Source organism: Cervus elaphus, chromosome 14, assembly GCF_910594005.1.
Source record: "Cervus elaphus chromosome 14, mCerEla1.1, whole genome shotgun sequence".
Classification (NCBI taxonomy): domain Eukaryota; kingdom Metazoa; phylum Chordata; class Mammalia; order Artiodactyla; family Cervidae; genus Cervus; species Cervus elaphus.
Window position 1 is genome coordinate 35,268,022 of NC_057828.1, and position 21,904 is coordinate 35,289,925.

Genomic DNA, 21,904 nt, shown 5'->3' on the forward strand with positions numbered 1-21,904 from the left:
TTTTAATGACTGTAGCATTGTAATATAGTCTGATGGCTCGGCTAGATTCCTCTAGTGTCATTATCTTTCCCTCGATTGTTTTTGGCTATTCAGGGTCTTTTGTGTCTACATACAAATTAAAATTTTTTTTGTTCTACTTCTGTGAAAAATAATGTTGCATAATAATAAATATCCCCTCACTTTCAGTCTGTATGTGTCTCTAGGTCTGAAGTGGGTCTCTTGTAGACAGCATATATATATGGGTCTTGGTTTTGTATCCATTTAGCCTGTCTGTGACTTTTGGTTGGAGAGTTTAATCCATTTACATTTAAGGTAATTATGAATATGTGAGTTCCTATAGCCATTTTATGAATTGTTTTGGATTTGTTGTTTTTTTCTGATTTGGTGGTACTGAATTCTCTTATTTTTGTTTTTCTGTAAAGCTTTTGATTTCTGTCAAATGTAAATGAGAGCCTTGCTGAATAGAGTATTCTTTTCTTTCATCACTTTAAGTGTATCATAACACTTCTTTCTGGCCTGCAGAGTTTCTGCTAGAAAATCGGCTGGTAACTTTATGAGGATTCTCGTGTATGCTATTTGTTGTGTTTCCCTTATGACTTTTAATGTTTATTTGTCTTTAATTTTTGTCAGTTTGATTAATGTGCCTCTGTGTGGTCCTCCTTGGGTTCACCTTGTACAGGATTGTCTGTGATTCTTAGCCAAGTGACTGTTTCTTTTTTCATGTTAGGGAAGTTTTTGGCGATAATCTCTTTGAATTCTTCAAATATTTTCTCAGGCCCTCTCGCTGTTTCTTGTCCCTCTGGGGCTCCTATAATTGAATGTTAGTGCATTTGATACTGTCCTAGAGGTCTGTTCTGTGGTGGTGACTTCCACCACTGTGTCTTCCACCTCACTTTTGTTCTTCAGCCTCAGTTATTCTGCTGTTGATTCCTTCTAGTGTCTTTTTCATTTTAGTTATTGTATTGTTCACCTCCATTTGTTTGCTCTTTAGTCTTCTAGCTCCTTGTTAAACATTTCTTGTATCCTTTCAATTTGTGCCCCAAACTCTTTTTTTGGCTCATCTTTCCTATCATTAATCTCAATTCTTTTTCATGTTGATTTTCTGTCTCCTGTTCAGTTAGTTGTTCTTGTGGGTTTTTATCTTGTTTCTTGGTTTGCAGCACGTTTCTCTGTTGTCTCATTTTGTCTTTCTGTGTCCGTGGTCTCCTTTCCATAGGCCACGGGACCATAGTTCCTCCTCTTTCTGACGTCTGCTTCCTGGTGAGAATGTAGGTCCACGGGCTTGTGTAGGCTTCCTGGCAAGTGGGATGGGTGCCTTCCCTCTCGTAGGTGGAGCTGGGCCTTTTCCCTCTGATGGACAGGGCCATGTCAAGGGGTGTGTTTTGACGTGGCTGTGAGCTCAGTGTGCATTCGGCCATCTGTCCTGTTGGTTGTATGGCTTGAGGCTTTGCAGCTCTGGAGCTTGCAGGTTGTCGGATGTGGCCAAGTCGTGGTGCCAAACACGGACCTCCAGGAGATCTTACATGGATTGATATTCCCTGAGACTTCTGTTACCAGTGTTCTTTCCCTCACAGTGAGTGACAGTTGACTATCACCTACCCAGGAGTCTCTCTAAGACTCATGAAAAGTGAAAGCGAAGTCGCTCAGTCATGTGCGACTCTTTGCGACCCCATGGACAGTAGTCTGTCAGGTTCCTTTGTCCATGGAATACTCTAGGCAAGAATACTAGAGTGGGTTGCCATTTCCTTCTCCAGGAGATCTTCCCGACCCAGGGATTGAACCTGGGTCTCCCACTATGTAGGCAGACGCTTTACTGTCTGAGCCACCCTGGAAGTCCTCTAAGACTCATCAGTCAGTCAGTCAGTCAGTTCAGTCGCTCAGTCGTGTCCGACTCTTTGCGAGCCCATGAATTGCAGCACGCCAGGCCTCCCTGTCCATCACCAACTCCCGGAGTTTACTCAAACTCGTGTGCATCGAGTCGGTGATGCCATCCAGCCATCTCATCCTCTGTCGTCCCCTTCTCCTCCTGCCCCCAATCCCTCCCAGCATCAGGGTCTTTTCCAATGAGTCAGCTCTTCACATGAGGTGGCCAAAGTACTGGAGTTTCAGCTTCAGCTTCAGTCCTTCCAATGAACACCCAGGACTGATCTCCTTTAGGATGGACTGGTTGGATCTCCTTGCAGTCCAAGGGACTCTCAAGAGTCTTCTCCAACACCACAGTTCAAAAGCATCAATTCTTTGGCGTTCAGCCTTCTTCACAGTCCAGCTCTCACATCCATACATGACCACTGGAAAAACCATAGCCTTGACTAGATGGACCTTTGTTGGCAAAGTAGTGTCTCTGCTTTTTAATATGCTATCTAGGTTGGTCATAACTTTCCTTCCAAGGAGTAAGCATCTTCTAATTTCACGGCTTCATAGGTGGGTTTAATCCAGGTTTCCATGGAGCTATCACTTTATGCTGGGTACCAGCATGCATGAGACCTTGTGTACATCCTGCAAGGTTTCCCCCAGCCCAGTAGAGCTCCTGCACTCAAGTGCTGCTGGCCTTCAAGGCAAAATGCTCTGGGTGTTCTTCTTTCCGACCCCATACCCTCAGATTGTCTTGGAAGGCTGTTTTGCATGGTAACATCTCTGAGTAGCCTGTGTGGGTTTGATGTCTTTCTGTGTGAGGGTTGTTTTTAGAGTGGACGGCTGCCACTTCTTTTCTCTGTTGGCCATTATCACATTGATAGGAAGCTGACTGATGTTTTGGTGACCAGAGCCTGCACTGAGTATTCAGCAGGGCCTCCTCATTGCTCTGTGATTGTCACTGTCAGAGGTGGGATCTGCTTCCTAGCTGGTGGTGTAGAGGCCCCCAGATCTGTTCCTTAGCTTTTGTGTTTATGATCTGCAGTGCAAGGTAGGAGGGATTGGAGCACTCAAGCTGAAAGGGAAGACACTGTAGCTGATCACCTGTGAGTGTGCTCTGTTGTGTCACCCGTTACTCATTGTGCGAGCTCTCGGATTACTTCCATGGCACTGCTCTCGACCCCACCGCAACTGTGCGTATGCCATCTGTTGGCCCTGGTGTCTCTGAGATTGTTTTCACCAGGCCACCAGCATAGGTCCACTGAAGTCAGGCCCCAGGAATGCAGTAATCATGGGTGTGGATCCGTTGTGGGCACTATGGAGGCAACTCCGACTCTAGCCTGGCCCAGTCCCCACGTGTATGTGCTGAGAAAGTCTACAGCTGCAAAAGCTTGGCTGCGGGAGCACTCACTGGTTGTCTGTTCAGATGTTCTATAGGTGCTGAGTTTATAAGACTGGCCTCGAGAGTGTCAGTTTGCCTTTTGGGCAACTGAGAGGAGAGATTCTAGCTTTTCTTTCTTAGTTGCATATCCCCTAGGGCTTAGCTGTGGCTATAGCCTCCACCTCTTCTGTGGGCCATCCAAAGGGGTCTACTCCCGAGGTGGCCCTGGAACACATGAGTTTGCCTGGATGAGAAGGGAGTACAAAGGCTGTGAGGCAACTGGGATCGCGGAGCTCTGGTGGCAAGAAAGTGTGGGGACTCTGGCAGCCATAGGCATGAAAGAGTCAGAGTGCTGGGGCCCTTCCCAGCACTTGGCTGCATGCAGGAGCGTGCATGCTCAGGTGTTGATGAGGTGTGTGGGGAAGCTGGCTCTACCTCGTGCCCAGTGGTGGGTTCTCAGGGTAGCCAGCAGCTGTGAGTGTGAGAGAGTGTCCCGGCAGAGGTTCCTCCCAGCGCCCGGCCACAGGTGTGAAAGAGCCAGCCCACCCGGGACCCTTTCCAGCGCCTTACAACTGGTGTGGGAAAGCCAGCCAGCAGGGACCCTTCCTAGTGCCTAGGCGTGGAGAGCAGCCCCCGTGGGCTCTCTTCCTGGTTGCTGGAGAGCGGCAGCTGTGGAGAGAGAGGAGGCAGTGGCAGCTCCCCTTCTGACACATAACAGTGACCCTCCACAGACATTCCTACTTGTGGATTTCCTCACTTCCCACCCCTCAGGCTGTCTCCTCGCAGCAGCCTATAGCAGACCTCTCCCTGGGTTTGCTCCTCAAACCCCAAGTTCTTGCCCCGAGTCCCGTATGCACCGGGAACCCATGTCTCAAGCTGGAGCCCCAGGGCTGTGGCATGGACTGTCTGTGTAGGTCTCACTTTGTCCTGCCTACCACAGACCTGTTCTTGTCCTTTTCTGATAGCCTGTTAAACTCTGCTGCTCTGCCTACTGATCTCTCCACTGGTGAGGGGGCTTCCTGAGATGTGGGACCCGCTCTTCTTTTTTCTCTTCTTTCTTTGGTCCTACCTGGTTCTGCAGGGATCTTTCTTGTCCTTTTGTGTGTCCAGGGTCTTCTGCTAGCATTCAGCCTTTTCTCTGAGAATTGTTCTTTTGTAAATGTGTTCTTGATGCTTTTGTAGGGAGTGATGAACCCCACATCCTCCTAACTCCTCCACCATCTTGACCTCCCCGCCTTTTCTTTCTTTTTAAAATTTAATTGATTTCTTTTTTCTTTCTTTCTTTTTTTTTTGGCCACACCATGCCATGCTATATAGCAAGTGGAATTCCAGTTCTTTGATCAGGGATTGAACCCATGCTCCCTGCAGTGGAAGTGCAGATTCTTAACCACTGGAGAGACTGCCAGGGACATCCCTAATTGATTTCTGCCCTGATCTTTATTTTATTTTATTTTTTCTAGTTCGTTTGAGTTTAATTTGCACTTTTTGTAGTTTCTTAAGATAGAAGCTGAAGTCATTGCTTTGAGACATTTCTGACATTTACTTCAAATGGGTGGTAAAGAGGAAAAAAATACTTCTAAAAAGGCACAAAAATTTTCAATAACTTCTGATTGTTAGTAAGATAAAACCCCACCCTCTTATATTGTTTTTGTTATTGTTTTGGTCATTCTGTGTGACATGCAGGATCTTAGTTTCCTGACCAGAGAGCAAACCGGCACCTCCTGCAGTGGAGTGTGGAGTCTTAACCACCGGCCTGCCAGGGAAGTCCAATTTGTTATTTTAATATCCTTCTAAAAAGAATTTAAATTTAAGATTGTAAACTAAGCATACCTCCTCTTTCGTCTAAAGCCTGTTAAAATGATAGTAAAGACATTTTTAAAAGGGAAAAGTTCACAAAAATGAAAAGCTGGGTGGGGAAAAGGCCTTAGTGAACAAACATCATCAAATTTTTGGAAGTTTATGGATAAATAAAACAGAGCAGGATAAGCATTCAGAGAGGAAGCTATAGAGAGCAAGTAGTAATTCTCCTCAGTAAAATCCTGGTAATCACCTTACTTAGAGATGGGAATGAGAAATGAAATTGAAAACAGACAGATTAGGGACATTCTTAGAGTTTCATGACTTCCTGTTCTGAATTGGACGACTTGTTTTCTCAGCAGACGTACTGCTGTTCTTTCTTTGAACTGAGCTGCAGAATTCTTTTCAGTGTTTCTTATACACACATCTTTCTTTTTCTTGGAGTCCATCCTTATTTTGATAGAGTACATTCTCAAACAGTCCATTCAAAAGTACTTTTCTCTTTGATATATTTGGAAATGTTTTTGGAGGACATTTTTGATTGACTCATCGTTTAGGGGTAGTGGCACTACTAAATCCTTAGAAACTTGAATACTTGGAAGTGAGTAAAGTTGATTTTATTTTTCCCTTTGCCCTTATACTTTACTAATAATGAATAGTTGAGAGATTCTCTGCTCAAAATTATTGTCTCCACTATCTGAAAATTGTTTAAATTATTTCCAGCATCCATGGTTATAGATGGGAAAGCCAATGCCAGGCTGATCCTGTTTAATTTAAGCGTTCTTGGAAATTGGTAAAATTTGATTTTGAGTAGATAATGCCAAATATATACATACATGTTTACAAATAAATTTCATGAGATGTTTCATATTATATATTTTAATTTGTATTTTTCAGACAATGAATGATTTTGACTATTTGAAACTACTAGGTAAAGGCACTTTTGGGAAAGTTATTTTGGTTCGAGAGAAGGCAAGTGGAAAATATTATGCTATGAAGATTCTGAAGAAAGAAGTTATTATTGCCAAGGTAATAATACAAGAGTTGATTATAAAATTTTGGTTTATGTTGTCCACATGTCTGTGTGCTCATGCACGCACATGACTAGACTGTAGAAATTCCATTAAATAAGCAAAATGTTGATTATAGGCTACAGCTGCATAATATCTATATATTGATATTTATTTATAGTATTAAAATTTTCAAAATTTTATAATAATCTATTATGTACAATCTTTTATTCTTTTCAGAGGAAATTTTAGTCTGTGTTCGTTTGGGAGAATGTTTTCACTATGTGTTTGGGACCTGTGTCACTAATTATACTAGTGATTTTTTTATATTCCCCTAACAATTTGAACTTTTTATTAAAGTAGTGAATAGTATAGATTATTAGCATAGATTATTTATGCTGATAAATTTTATATTGTTGAATGGAAAAGCATCCTTAGTAGATTTGAAACTACTAGAATAATAAAACTAAAATGATCACTACTGTATGTCTACTTAAAGTTTATTACTACACATGGGTACAAACTTTATTTCTGTCATGAGAACTTTTAAGATTTATTTTCCTAGCATCTTTCCAATACACATTACAGTATTATTAACTATTTATCATTCTGTACATTAAATCCCCAGGAATTCTTTATTTCACAACTAGAATTTTGTAGTTTTTTTTAAAAGTATTTATTAAATTGAATTATACTTGGTTTATAATACTGTCTTAGTTTCAGGTTTATAGCTTAGTGATTCAGTTATTTTTTGTGATTATATTCCATATTAAGATTATATTCCATGTTAAGTATAATTCTCTGAGATACACAATAAATCCTTGTTACTTATCTATTTTATGTATAGTAGTTTGAATCTGTTAATCCCATATGCCTAATTAGTCCATCACTTCTGGTAATAAGTTTATTTTCTGTGTTTGTGAGTCTTTCTGTTTTGTTTATAGAATTCATTTAATTTTTTTTAGATTCCTCATAAAAGTGATACAGTATTGGTGTTTCTGTGTCTGACTTACATCACTAAGTATAATGATCTCTAGGTCCTTTCATGTTACTGCAAATGGCATCATTTCATTCTTTTATGGCTGAGTAATATTTCATTGTGTATATGTATGTATGTGTGTTTATATACACATACATATGCCAGATCTTGTTAAATTAATCATCTACTGATGGGTACTGAACTTGTTTCCATGTCTTGCCTGTTGTGAATACTACTGCTGTGAACATTGAGGTGCATGTATTTTTTTAAAATTTATTTATTTTTAACTGGAGAACAATTGCTTTATTGTATTATGTTAGTTTCTGCCATATATCAATATGAACCAGCCATAGGTAAATGTAGTTTGTTTTTTCTGAATATATGCCCAGGAGTGGGATTGGTAGATCATATGGTAGTTGTGTTTTTAGTTTTTTAAGGAACGTCCATACTGTTTGCCATAGTGGCTACACCAAATTTACATTCTCACCAACAGTATAGGAGAGTTCCCTTTTCTCCATATCTTCTCTAGCATTTATTATTTGTAGCCTTTTTGATGATAGTCATTTTGACAAGTGTGAAATGGTACTGAAGTGACAGTGTACTTTGCTGTGATTTTTATTTCCTTTTCTCTAATAATTAGTGAGGGCTTCTTCAGTGGTAAAGAATCTGCATACCAATGCAGGAGACCCACATTCAATCCCTGGGTCACAAGGATCCCCTGGAGGAGAGCATGGCAACCCACTCCAGTATTCTTGCCTGGAAAATCCTGTGGACAGAGGAGTCTGGTGGGCTATAGTCCATGGGGTCGCAAAAGAGTTGGATATGACTTGGCAACTAAACAATAGCAAAAATAATTAGTGACGTTGAGCATCTTCTTTGGAGGAATGTCTTCTGTGCTTCTGCCCACTTTTTAATTAGGTTTTTGTTTTTTTTTAAATTCAGTTCTATGAGCTTCTTGTATATTTTAGATATTAATTCCTTGTCAGTAGCATCATTTGAAAATATTTTTCTCCCATTCCATAGGTTTTTCTGTTTTGTTGATGGTTTCCTTTGCTGTGCAAAAAAATTTTAAGTTTGTTTAAGTCCCATTCTTTGTTTTATGTTTGCTTATACTTCTTTTGTTTTCAGAGACTAACCTAAGAAAATACTGCATTAATTTATGTCCAAGAATATTTTGCCTGTGTTCTGGTCAAGGAGTTTAGTTGTGTCATGTCTTATATTTAGGTCTTTGAATCATTTTGAGCTTATTTTTGTATACGGTGTTAGGGAGTTTTCTAATTTTATTGATCTACATGCAGCTGTTTAACTCTCCCATCACCATTTGTTGAAGAAGCTGTCTTTTTTCCATTTTGTATACTTGCCTCCTTTGTCATGGATTGACTATAGGTACATGGGTTTATTTATGGGCTCTCTATTCTGTACCATTGGGCTATAAATCAGTTTTTGTGCCAGTACCATGCTGTTTTGATTACTGTAGCTCTGTAATATAGTCTGATGTCAGGGAGCATGATATTTCCAGCTCTGTTCTTCCATCTCAAGATTGCTTTGGCAATTCAGGGTCTTTTGTGGTTCCGTATGAATTTTAAGAATATTTGTTCCAGTTCTATGAATAAAGTCATAGGTATTTGGATAAAAATTGCATTACATCTGTAAATTCCTTTGGGTAGTATGGCCATTTTAATTATATTAATTGTTCCATTCCAAGGGCATGGGATCTTTCCCTTTCATTGTTGAATTTTCAGTTTCCTCTATCAGTGTTTTATAGTTTTCAATGTATAGACTTTTCACCTCCTTGGTATTTTATTTTCTTGATGTGATTTCAAACAGGAATTTTTTTTTTATTTCTTCTTGTTGATATATCATTGTTAGTGTAATGAAAGAGATTTGTTTTATCCTGCTGTCTTGCTGAATTCATTTAGTAGTTCCACTAGTTTTTGTGTAGTGTTAGTGATTTTTGTGGGTTTTGCTGTCTTAAATGATCTTAAATGTCTTAAATGATCAGTCATTGAGAAAGTGAAATTTCAGTGAGCATTTGAAGGAAATAAGGAAGCAAACCATTCAAGTATTTGGGAGGGAGAATATTCCTGATAGAGGAAATCACAACCAAAAAAAGCACTGAGGAAGCAGCGTATTTTAAAAATAGCTAGGAATCTAGTCTAGCATGACCTGCATAGAGTAAAAACAGTGGAGAGTTGTTTATGATAGTGGTAGATGCTGTAAGGATATTGGGTTTTACTCATTGTACTGGTCAGCCATTGGAAGTTTTTATACTTTTTTTTTTTTTTTTTACTATATCATGTATAGTAACATGATATAGTTTTCATTTTAATATCATCACCTTGGCTATACTGTTGAGAATAGACTGTGGAAGCAGGGAGCTTGTTAGGAGTTATCTGCAATAATCCAGACAATTGATTATAGTGGCTTGCATCAGGGTATTAGCAGTGGAGGTGGTAAGATATATTCAGTCTGGGACATATTTTGATGAAGAACCATCAGGATTGCCTGACAGATTGAATGACAGTATGGTGGCTCAATTGGTAAAGAATTCACCTGCAATGCAGGAGACATGGATTCAGTCCCTGGGTTGGGAAGATCTCCTGGAGAAGGAAATGGTAACCCACTCCATTATTCTTGCCTGGGAAATCCAATGGACAGAGGAGCCTGGTGGGCTACAGTTCATGGGCTTGCAAGCATCAGATACAACTTAATGACCAAACAACCACAAGTATGACATCCTTTCTATGCAGAAAAATACATAGATTTCTGACATATGGCTTGTCAAAACAGAGCAAGTACATAACGATCACTTGTAGTCATTGTGGTTGATTAAGAATAAAGATACCAAGGTAAAATCTTTTCTCCCCTCTTCTCCCTGCTTCCCCGCCTCCTTCATCTTCTCCTCTCAGCCTCGTTTATAGCTCTAGATTATTTCTTTTTTAATGCTTTAGATGTCATGTATCTTGATTTCAACCAGCTTCATGAAGTCAGTCTTTAGAGTCTTGTGGTCAAAATGGAGAAAATAATGTGAACAGAGTTAAAGTGTACCTGGTTAAGTTGCTACTGAGTTGTTGAAAATGACCATTGATGTTGGACTTAAATGAGCTCAATCTTGACCTTTTCACCTGCAGTTTGAGCAGTTTGACTTCTGTGAACCTCAGTTACCTCATATAAAATGGGAATAATCAAAGACACCTGCTCAGTTACTACAAGGATTAAAGGAGATGACACTGTTGGTGTCCACAGTCATAGAGATGTTCTGTTTCTCTGTCATCATTTGCTCCTTGTCCACCTCCCGCCAAAAACTTAACTACCAAAAGCAATAAGTGGGGAGAATGAAAAGGAGAATTTTAGACCATGTTTGGTAAAGGGTAGTGATAAATTAGAGAGGATTGGAAAAATGAGTATGAGGAAGACTATTCTTCTGTGTCATGTTTGCAAAAAATCATGAAAAAATCCATTCTCCCTAAGCTGCTTTCTATGAAAGAAATTAGATTTTAAAATTCATTAGTCTTTTGCCATGGATGAATATATATGAAACTAAATTTCGAAAGCTTTTTCATGAAAACATTTTACTTATATACCCAAGCACTCTTTATTTGTAATCATGATCAACAAATGGATTTTTAGAAAAGCATCATATTGTTTTAACCCCTAAGTTTTATCAGTGTTATTTTTAACTTTTTGTTTTGACATGTTGCTTTTAACTGTAATTAAAAATTATTGACATCTGTGTTTACTTTTTAGCTTGTGCATACCTTATCTTCATAGCAGAAACTAATTAGTATGTGAAATACTGTACCATTAAATTTGCATTAAGGAGAAAATTTTAATTTGATCAGATGTAAAGTATGGTAGAAAATACATTTTAATACATAAAATATATGTGCATGGTATTAATTCTGGTTTCATTCTTATAACAAAGAAATACTGTTTTAGCTTTTGCCTACCTACATCTTTACTTGACTCCTTTAATGTGGTTAGGCAGATTACAGAATTTAGGGAAAAAAAATAATCTTTCATGGAACTTACTAAGTGATTTAGAAAATCAACTATTACATATAATGAGCTTGTTTCAACAAAATAGAATGAAATAGCTGCCAGAAATATTAACTGAAGTTCTAGGATATCTTTTCCAAATGGGTTTCATACTTCTCTTTTTTTTAGTCTTTTTCTAGTTTACTGCCTCAGATCACTTAAAATCCTAAAGCATAACTGGTAAATGTTGCCTTCTCTGACTGCATATAAAGTAATACTTCTGCTTTATCCTCTGTTGGAGGCATATAGCTGTTAGTTTTTCACTGTTAATTTTTTATCTCAGAAATATTTCAAACAGTCTTTCTTGCTCCTGGTGCCACTGCAGTCATCCTAGCCATCCTAATTTCACTCTTACACGCAGTTGTCTCCCAATTGATCACCCCTGTTTTTGCTGTGCTTCTGAGACGAGCCTGAGCAAATTTAAAACCAGAAATCAGTGTGTGCCCCGATCCCCAAATCCTACACCATCATGTTACTCAACCTGTGATCTTCCAGTAGCATTAATTTTCCTTCTTTACCCCACTTTCTCATAAGATCACTTATCAGAATTCATAATTATATCTTAAATTGGATGTCTACCAGTTTGATATGCACCAATGTCTTCTCCACTAGCGTGTCAACTCCATGAGCAAAAGAATCATAGAGTCTTTTTTACAAAAATGACTTTATACTTATACTGTTATTGTTATTTAGTAAGTGCATGTCAAGGATTTCATTTTTTAATCAATGAATTCAATTTTATAGCCCATAAAATAGCCACTTGTATAATCCTTAATCGTGTATTTTGTATCCATTATATGGTTCTCATAAACTTTATCATTCCCTTGTCTTTGTTTTTTCCATTAATGCTGACCACCATCTGACCAACTGGAATGATAGCTCCAGGAGGGCAGGACTTTTGTCTGTGGTGTTCAATATCCTGTCTTCAGTGGATAGAACAATACCCAGAGTATATTTGTTTCATATTTATTGAAAAAATAAATGAGTGAATGAGTGAAAGTTCCACATATGAGACATCTTGGAATTCATTCCTATGATAAACTGTTAAGTTCAACAAACATTTAACAACTACCTACTGTATACTAATCATTATGATAAGCGTGGGTATAGAAATTAGTTCTGATATCGTTTATATTTATTATTTTTTCCTAAGATGTTTGGTATTCTAATTAATTTAAAATTTATGGTAGGATATGATGGTGGTTTTCATGTTGTTTGAACATTTAAACCTGGTTCTTATTAACCAAATAAGACTTGAATGATTTCTTACCCATACTTTATTTCACTGGTTTTAAATACTATGTCATTACACTTAATTGAAAAAGACACATGTACCTAGAGCCTATTATACAGAGTGAAGTAAGTCAGAAAGAGAAAGACAAACACCGTATTAATGCATGCGTATGAAACCTAGAAAGATGGTATTGATGATCCTGTGTACAGCAAAAGAGACACAGACGTAAAGAACAGACTTTTGGACTCAGTGGGAGAAGGAGAGGATGGAATGATTTGAGAGAATAGCATTGAAACATATATATTACCATATGTTACTGCAAGTTGGACATATGAAGCAGGGCACCTAAAGCTGGCGCTCTGTGACAACCTGGAGGAGACAGGGTGGGGAGAGAGAGAGGAGGGGAGTTCAGGATGGAGGGGACTCATGTATACCTATGGCCAATTCATATTGATGTATGACAGAAACCATGACAATATTGTAAAGTAATTATCCTCCAAGTAAAATTAATTAATTTTTAAAAAAGAATTGGTTTCACTCTCTTGGAATGGCTTTTGGATTTTAGCATCTTTGATCATTCTCTTGCTCGTTTATCTTCTAAGTCTAAATAAGGTCAGATGCTTTTGTAAAGATTAATACAATGTCCTAAAGTTTCCACTTCTTACTTATAATCTTGATTTGCTGGCTGTGTTAATAAATTGATCCAGCAAGGGCTTTGTTCAGGATCTTGGCAGAAGCAGAAACCAGAGATGTTGTGTTAGTTTCAGCATTTATCTCCCTTTCCTTTCTTCTTTAAGATAGTGTTATTTTTGAGATGTGAAACATTTTTCCAGTTCTCCATTTGTTGAAGAAAATCTTCCCTAGTTTACTTTTGATGTCAAGATGAAATTTATGTACAAAATTGAGGAAATATAATTTAGTGTATTTTTGGCTTTAAATATATCCAGATATTGAAAGTGTCCTAAAATAGGCTATGATCTTTTTTTTAATTTCTTCTTTATTTTTCTAAAGAAAAGCATGCCAAAAAGCCACAAAGCAAAAATATACAATTTTATACTGTTTTTATTTCTGAAATGTATAATTTAGAATTAAACCTCTTAATGTGTACTGTGTTCCTCTTTTCAATAACTTATTTTTCTTCTAGGTAGAAGACTTACCAATTCTATGATCTTTACTGAAATATATCCTTTGTATCCCCCTGAATACAATGTAATACAAACATGGAAATATTAACTACTCCATACCTAGCTGTTAACTTACAGGACATTCTCTTCAAGGGGAAAGGCTTACTATTTCATTTTTTGTGTCCCTGGTAATTTTTGCTTATTATTATATCATTATTGATATATTTTGATAAAGTATGACTGAGTTTATACATTATAGCCACCTGATTTAAATCACTAATTTGATTTTTTTATTGTTGTTTTTTTTGGTAGAAGAGAAGCTAAGCAATAAAGGAGCATGTATTTAAAGTCTTTTTCTGTGTCTGGGTTTAATTTCTTCTGGTCTTAGAGGAATAGTGAAATTTTTGTATTATTTGTGCTCGGAGCATATATTAAAGGTTTATTTGCCTTTTTCTTTTGTAGGATGAAGTGGCACACACTTTAACTGAAAGCAGAGTATTAAAGAACACTAGACATCCCTTTTTAACAGTAAGTGACTAGAGGAAAGATGTTATAATCGTAACATTTTATATATAAGGGAGTTACAGCAATTAAGTATGAAAAGTAACATTTTCAGTCACATTTATTTAGGTATGCCATTTTCTTTGATTTGCAAAGTTCTTGTATGTTCCAGGTCCCAATGAAGTGTTTTAAGATTAAGAACAACAGATAGACTTTCAAAAGGAAGAAACTTTTAAGAGTTAGGATTGTTTTACTAATAATTATAATTTTAGTTTTTCCCGAAATAATGCCCATTGCTGATCTTCACAAAATGTGTTTTATATTTCTCATAAATTTTTATTTAAGTGTTCTTACAGGAATAAATAGACTCTTAAGGAACATGAACAATTTATCAATCACACTTACTGTTTCGAAGTGTTCTATTTTGGATACTGTTGTAAAAATGTAGGATTATAATATAACATGTTTTCTTTTTCATTTCAAGTCCCTGAAATATTCCTTCCAGACAAAAGACCGTTTGTGTTTTGTGATGGAATATGTTAATGGGGGAGAGGTGAGTCAAGTATAACCAACACTTGCATTTGCATGGTAGTATTGTTGTTTTTCTAAATTATTTACAAGTTATAGTGTAATAGTTCTCTACTTCTTGATAGAGATTTGATAGCTCTCTACTATTTTAGTAAATGAGAGCTGAATAATTTTTAATGAAATATAATGATCATTTTTTTAACTAGCAATATTTTCTGTATAGGGAAGCATAATCAACTCTTTTCTAAATTTTTTAAATGTAAATTTTACTACAGATAGTGATTTTTAAAATCACGGGTTTTAATTTTGAAAACCAGACATATAGGGTTTATGATGCTTTACATAGTTCTTCTGCAAGTTTTTTGTGAAATTTGTAAAAAATTATTTCACCCATTTTAAACTCAGTTTAACAATAGGCCATAGGTACATTGCGGTTGAGTTTTCTCTTCTACATAGTAGTTAAGAGTAACCTTGACTGTATTTAGATGATTTTTTAGTTTTGAAGGGAAATTCAATCATTTTAGTAGTATATTCACCTTTTCCTTTATTCTTTATCCTTTTCCCTATTTTTCATCAAAATCAATGTGAGGGGAAAATGTAGTTTACTGGAAATATTTCACATTGTGAGTATTCTGGAATTTAATTCTTAAATAGCGGCGTGTATCTCACAGACTTTAAAATAGTCTTATTACCTGAAAGAAAAGAAGAAGGAGAGGGAAGGAAGAGGGGAGGAAAAGAGGGAGGGAGGGAGAGGGAAGGAGGAAGATGAAGAAATAAGGGAAGGAGGGAAAGAGAGGGAGGAAGGAAGGAGGGAAAGAGGTAAGGAAAGAAGAAGCAATTATCCTCTATAGCATGTTTTCTCCTATTGAATTATCTGACTTACAAGAATTAGTGCATTGCAAAAAATTCATTCATTCATTTGGTAAACACATTTTGAGTACCTTGGCAGTGTGAGTTTATCAAAATGTGTTAAGAGTATATAATTTATCTTATAACTGTATTATAAATTAGAATATAGTAAAAGATTTAAGTGTTAATAAATTCATAAAAGGAAATTTGTTATGAATGGATCTAGTGTTTAGGTTAGGCTTAATGAAATTCCAACAGGGGAACTGATTTGAGAGGATATTTCAGGCAGAGAGAATGATTTGAGCAAAATCACTGGTAGGCAGGTACAGAGGAACAAGTTGAGTAGTTAGAATTTAGTAATCCAGGCATTCTGAACTGGACCCTTGTCAGATGTCTGAGAAAATAAAAAGAAAATGGGTGTCATAGAATTATATAGGATTGATCTGTCTTAAGAGTTCAATGTGGGTAGAAAAGCATTTGGTTGGGATCACGGAGAATTAATATGTGTGGTGAACTTATGAAGAGTGTGTTAAGAGTAAAATTATAAATTTGGTTTTAAAAAGCTTTTTCCTAAGGTTCCAAGAAATATGTATGTGGAAATACCACAGAGAATAAATATGGCTTAGAATATGGATACAGATTTGGAAGCCATTCCCATAAAGGTTGTAATTTAAGTTATGGAGGTGAATATTTCCTATTTTATAGGAAATTTAAATTGGTGAAGTCTCTATGTTAGTATCTATCAAAATTAAAAATGCACATATTCTGGAACCCAGCAATTTCACTTCTAGGAGTCTACTTAGATATTCATGCAGTGAAATACTTTATATTCATTAAAAAGAATGATGTTACCCAGTATGGGCTGAGACAATGCAGTTTCTAAGATATGTTGTGAAATAAGAAAAGCAAGATGCAGACAGAATATAAAGTATGCTACTGTCATGTTAAAGTAAGACCATATATGTGTGCATATATGTCTGTGTGTACATTGACTACCTCTGAATTATGTACTGGACATTAGTGCTTACCTTCAGGAAGGCAAACTGAATCACTGGGGGAAAGATGGGAGGAAGTCTCATTTTTCACTTTATTCTTGGGCATCTTTTGTATTTTGTATCGAAGGTGTATATTAAAGTTGAAGGAAGAAAGATAGGTAGGCAGATGGATGGATGACCAGTGGAGAGAATATTATATAGGGAAATGATAAACTGCAGGCAAAAAGTTGGAGAAGCACTTTTAAATTATAGAAATACTCTTAGACAGTATCATGTGTTTGTATCTATCATAAAAATTAGCACATTGCTTTATAATTATTTACTTATCTGTCCTTCCTACTAGGCTCAAAGCTCCCTAAAGACTTACCCACTGGTATAACCCTGGCACCTAACTCACTACCTGACACATAGTAGGAACTTGACACTTACTGGATGTTTTGAATGAGCAAATAAGCAAATAGATGAAAGTTTTCCCTCCAGGAACAGGGATGAAATAAGTTAGCAAAAGTGGTAAACTAGAGGGGACATCCCTGGTGGCCCAGTGGTTAAGACTCTGTCTTCCAGTTAAGGGACACAGGTTCAGTTCCTTCTTGGGGAACTAGGATCCCACATACCATAAGGCAACTAAACCCACGTGCGCCAACTGAGGCTTGAAGCAGCCAAATAAATGAATTAAAAAAAAAAAAAACTGGTAAAATAGGAACTACTGAGATGTAGGAAGTAAAATAGAGAGTAATGTGGTACATAGGTTCTTTAGAAAAAATGCTTAAAATGTATTTTCAGGAGAACCTATTTTTTTGTGTATTTATAAAATATTTATTTATTGAGAATGAGCAGTGTACTCTGGTAGATAAGTGGGTGTAGAGATCTGGATTAAGCATAGCTCTTACTCTAAAAGAGTTTATGGTCTAGTGGGGAAGATAAGGTATAAAATTTATACTAAGTGTAAAAGTGATATTTATCTCTGGTATCAGAAGTATATAGATTAAGGACCATGGGACTTCATAGGAAAGAAGGAAGAGTTTTAGATGGTGGGATGAAGGGAAGCTGCCTGGAAGCTTAGTAGAAGGAGCTAGTTGTCACTCGTACTTCTGTTCTAAACCTTGAGTACATAGACAATTAATCAATTGATGATTGTTAAAATATTTTTTTCTTACACAGAAGCAGATTTTCAAGCTAGCCAGATGGTTTTCTTACTCATTGAAATGCCTACACTATTTCTCTTGTTTGGCATTTTTTTTCCTTTTTCAGAACTTCTGTTTTAGATATGTGCTATAGATAAAAACTAAATTATTTTATGTATTGAAGCAGGTACACTTTTATATGGTAATGTAATTTTACATGCATGTATAGTAACTATAGAATTGCCATAAATATAAAAAATGGAAATAAAACTATGTTTACATGATTTTTGAAAAAATGAAAGTTTTATATGTGTACTCTCTCAGTTTTTTTATTCTTTTAGGTTATCAAATACGCTTTTAAATTCATTTTATGCATTTTAAGTATACTTTAAAATGTGCTTTATAAACACATACAAATAGTTTTTTATTTAATTCTTGGAACTTGATGGGGTTATTTCAGTTTTTAAGTTTTTCTGAGAAGCAAATCTGTACTCAGTGTATGCTTATGGTGACATTTTATTTTGGTGAATTGTTAGTACTCACCCAAATGGCACCATCCTCAAATCTCTTCTGTCCAGTGATTGCTGTGAGATAGGCTTCTTTAGTGGACCCATTGAAGTTAATTAGTAACTAGCTGAGTTTTCACTCAGTTCAGTTCAGTTCAGTTGCTCAGTCGTGTCTGACTCTTTGAACATTCATACTTATTGTCTGATGATTTTCAACTAGCTGTAGTATTCTTCTAGCCTATATTTTGGAATGTTTATTTTGAAATGTAAGTACAGCAGCTGAGACATTTCTTTATACTTTCTTCACATTTTTGTGAATGTTTGAACTTCTTTCAGCCTAATAGATGGCACAATAGTTTAGCATGCTTGTGGCTATGCTTGTATATTCCTATATTTGCAAATATTGTTTAAAGTGCTACATAATCTTGGTGGGAATAGATTATGAGAGAAATACTGGTTGTGAACAATCCTTATAGGCGTGTCAATACAGTGGAGTCACATCATAATTTATATGAATTCAAAGAAGTAGGCTTAGCAACAGATAACATAGATAGGAATGAAGGAGGGGTGAGGGAGGGGAAGAAAGGAGTGGAAAGGTAGCAAGGAAGAAAATGGTGATTCTGCCATTCCTCTTGCTAAGCATATTCAGAGTAACCTCAATATGAGAGAGAAATTGCTGTTCTTTTACTCCACATCAGTTTCTACTTGCCATACTTGGAGATTCATGGGATAGAAATTCTAGTGCTTAAAAATGCATAGTTTTTATAAAATATTGTCATTAAGTGGATTGTAAGTATGGATGGTCCTCCAAAGAAACTAGTATTTCAGTGCTAGAGGAAAAACTGTGCTGGCTTAAATATGTTGAGGCAGCAAATTTGGTCTTCAGTGTAATGCCTTCCTAAGGAATTTCCAAGGGTGGTTTTGGTTTATTTGATGGTTTATATGTTAAGTTCAGAACCCACTCCAGTATAATCCATTTGCCTATTAAATATTTAATGGGCAATTACAATGAATTGGACACCAGAGGATGTAGAAATAAGGGAAATACGGTACTTTCCTTGAAAAGATGAGTATCTAATTGCAGACAAGAAAATATACATATTCAGTGTCATTATTGCCATGAAAACACTGGTTGTCGTGGGATACAGAGAATGTGGATTTGAATCAGTCCAAAAGGAAGAGAAAGGAAGGGGGAGAATGGCATGGTCAGAAACACTTCTTCAAGTACTTGGCTGAGCTAAGTCTTAACTGTGACTGTAAGTTACATAAGTAAGGAAGAGAGGGAGAGAAAATAGAATGTTTAGAATATGGGAGCTCATGCAAGCTCTTCCCTACCTCCCCAGATGTAGCATGGTATGAATGACGCACAGAGTCCTGCAGAGAAAAGCCAGAAGAATGTGACCAGGTAGTTAGGGTCATGTTAGGCCAGATCTCTCCCAAGTAATTTAGATTTTATCCTGAATGCAGTGAAGCATCATGGAAGGATTTCTTATGAAATGTTTTAGAAGGAAGACTTTGGTAATGGTATGAGGCTTGTATTGGAAAAGATAAAATTGGATGCAGAGGAACAGTTTTAGAAGCTACTGCAGGTGGAAGGTTTAGGTAACCTGTTCAAAAAATGGTAGGTTGTTAACTGAGGCAATATTAATGAGAAGGAATCAAATTCTAAATGCTGTTCAGGTGTAGGATTTCTGGGATTTAATGACTGAAAGGAAAAAAAGGAAAACATCACACAGTTTCCTGTTTGCTACTTGGAGAATTTGTGTGGGTACTTGGCTATTTGTAAAATCAGGGAACAGTAAAAGGAATGATTTCTGAGTTGATCATCCTGTATGTGAGGTGCCTCAAGGGAATCTGCAGGAGGTGGGAGAGTTAGGTCAGAGATACAAACAGAGTTGTATCTGTTGAATACAATGTTGAAACCAAGGAAGGGAAGATGTCCAGTATGAGAATAGTGTGTAGTTCGAAAGATAAATGGCTAAGATGGTGCCTGAAGATACCGACATTGGATACATTGGTGCGAAGAGAAGCCTAAGGACGATACTGGGTAGAAGCAGCCGACAAGAGAAGCCTTAGAAGTTCAGTTCAGTTCAGTTCAGTTGCTCAGTCGTGTCCAACTCTTTGCAACTCCATGGACGGGGACTGCAGCATGCCAGGCTTCCCTGTCCATCACCAACTCCTGGAGCTTACTCAAACTTATGTCCATCAAGTTGATGCAAGTTGGTGATGCCATCCAACGATCTCATCCTCTGTCGTCCCTTTCTCCTCCCACCTTCAATCTTTCCCAGCATAAGGTCTTTCCAGTGAGTCAGTTCTTTGCATCAGGTGGTCAAAGTATTGGAGTTTCAGGTTCAGCATCAGTCTTTCCAATGAATATTCATGACTGATTTCCTTTAGGATAGACTGGTTGGATCTCCCTGCAGTCCAAGAGACTCAAGAGTCTTCTCCAACACCACAGTCCCCACAGTTCAAAAGCATTACAGTTTTGAACACCACAGTTCAAAAGTATCAATTCTTTGGTGCTCAGCTGTCTTTATATAAAGCCTTAGAAGTTAAGGGAAGTATATTGAGTATAAGAGTAAAGATACACAACTGAAAGTTAGCAGTTGAATTCATTGGATTTGACCTCTACTACTAGTTCCACTGGAGAAGGGATAGGCTACCCACTCCAGTGTTCTTGGGCTTCCCTTGTGACTCAGCTGGTAAAGAATCTGCCTGCAAAGCAAGAGACCTGGGTTCGATCTCTGGGTTGGGAAGATCCCCTAGAGAAGGGAAAGGTTACCCAGGACTGTATAGTTATGGGGTCACAAAGAGTCGGACATGACTTAGCGACTTTCACTAATTCCTAAGCAGAATAACCATGAATTCTTTTTTTATGGCTTGATGAATGTTATGTACCTTGACTATATAAGGGTTGGTTTGGAGCTCAGTAGAACAAAGTTATGATGGTTCAGTGCAACCGTCTACTTTGGTAGACAGTAAATCAGCACATGGAGAACTGATTATAAAAGCACTCTAATAATGTGACCCATCGCACTGCTGCTAACATATCCAAGCCACTCTCTTTTTGTAGCTTGTGTGGGTGTATGTGTGTATGCGCACTCAATCGTGTCTGACTCTTTGCAACCCCATGGACCATAGCCCACAAGGCTTCTCTGTCCATGGGCTTTTCCAGGCAAGAATACTGGAGTGGGTTGCCATTTCCTTCTCCAGGGGATCTTCCTGACTCAGGGATCAAACCCATGTCTCTTGTATCTTCTGCACTGCCAGATGGGTTCTTTACCAGCTGTAGCTTAGGTATTACCAAATTCATATGAGAAGCAGAAAAATATTGTTGGGGGGTGGGGGAAGAGGAGAGTAAACTGAAAACTGTTTAGTTTGATTTAGAATGTCTTTACTTAGGACCCTTTCCCCAAATCCTTACTCGTGGCCTTATTTCTTTCAGGTCTGTAAAACAAACCTCTATAAATCCTTCTCCAGGCTAAAATCTCCTGGAGATTGATACGAGATTGATTAGTAGGGAAAGAAAAATGATTACATAGAAATGTTAGTCATCTGATAAATTTTTCACATTCTTCTATATTCTTTATCTGGGTACAAATGAAGCTAACATTTTCAGTTGTTTACTATTTCTGTCCATATTTTAGCTCATTGTACACTCTATAGTAAGCCCTTTGATAAAATTCATTTTATTTTTTGCATATGACTTCTAGTTTCATGCCAATCTTGAGAGTCTCTCATACTTATTTTAGATTCTCATTATCTTGGTGGCGTATTGTCTTCAATGATCTCATTTTAAATTCACATGAGACAGAAGTGCCAGCAGTCAGCATGCTAGATCTACTTACTAATTTATGGAGGTGTGATTTGGGTGACTTTTAAATTAAAAGTATCCTTTCATATTCATAGTGATTTTTAAAAGTTTTCTAAGTTTACAGATGTACGAATATCTATATTGTCAGGAGTCTGACAAGTAACTTCTTTGCT

At 37.1% G+C, this 21,904-nt stretch overlaps 1 protein-coding gene across 3 annotated transcripts in view; it reads left to right on the forward strand.

Annotated features, from left to right (window-relative positions):
- AKT3 (AKT serine/threonine kinase 3) overlaps positions 1 to 21,904 on the forward strand; it is a 272,806-nt gene that overhangs the window by 174,545 nt on the left and 76,357 nt on the right. For all 3 annotated transcript variants that reach the window (XM_043924030.1, XM_043924029.1, XM_043924031.1), the window contains 3 exons: positions 5,927 to 6,058; positions 13,877 to 13,942; positions 14,400 to 14,468. In XM_043924030.1, coding sequence (XP_043779965.1) covers positions 5,927 to 6,058; positions 13,877 to 13,942; positions 14,400 to 14,468 — 267 coding nt within the window. The remainder of the gene's footprint in view (positions 1 to 5,926; positions 6,059 to 13,876; positions 13,943 to 14,399; positions 14,469 to 21,904) is intronic.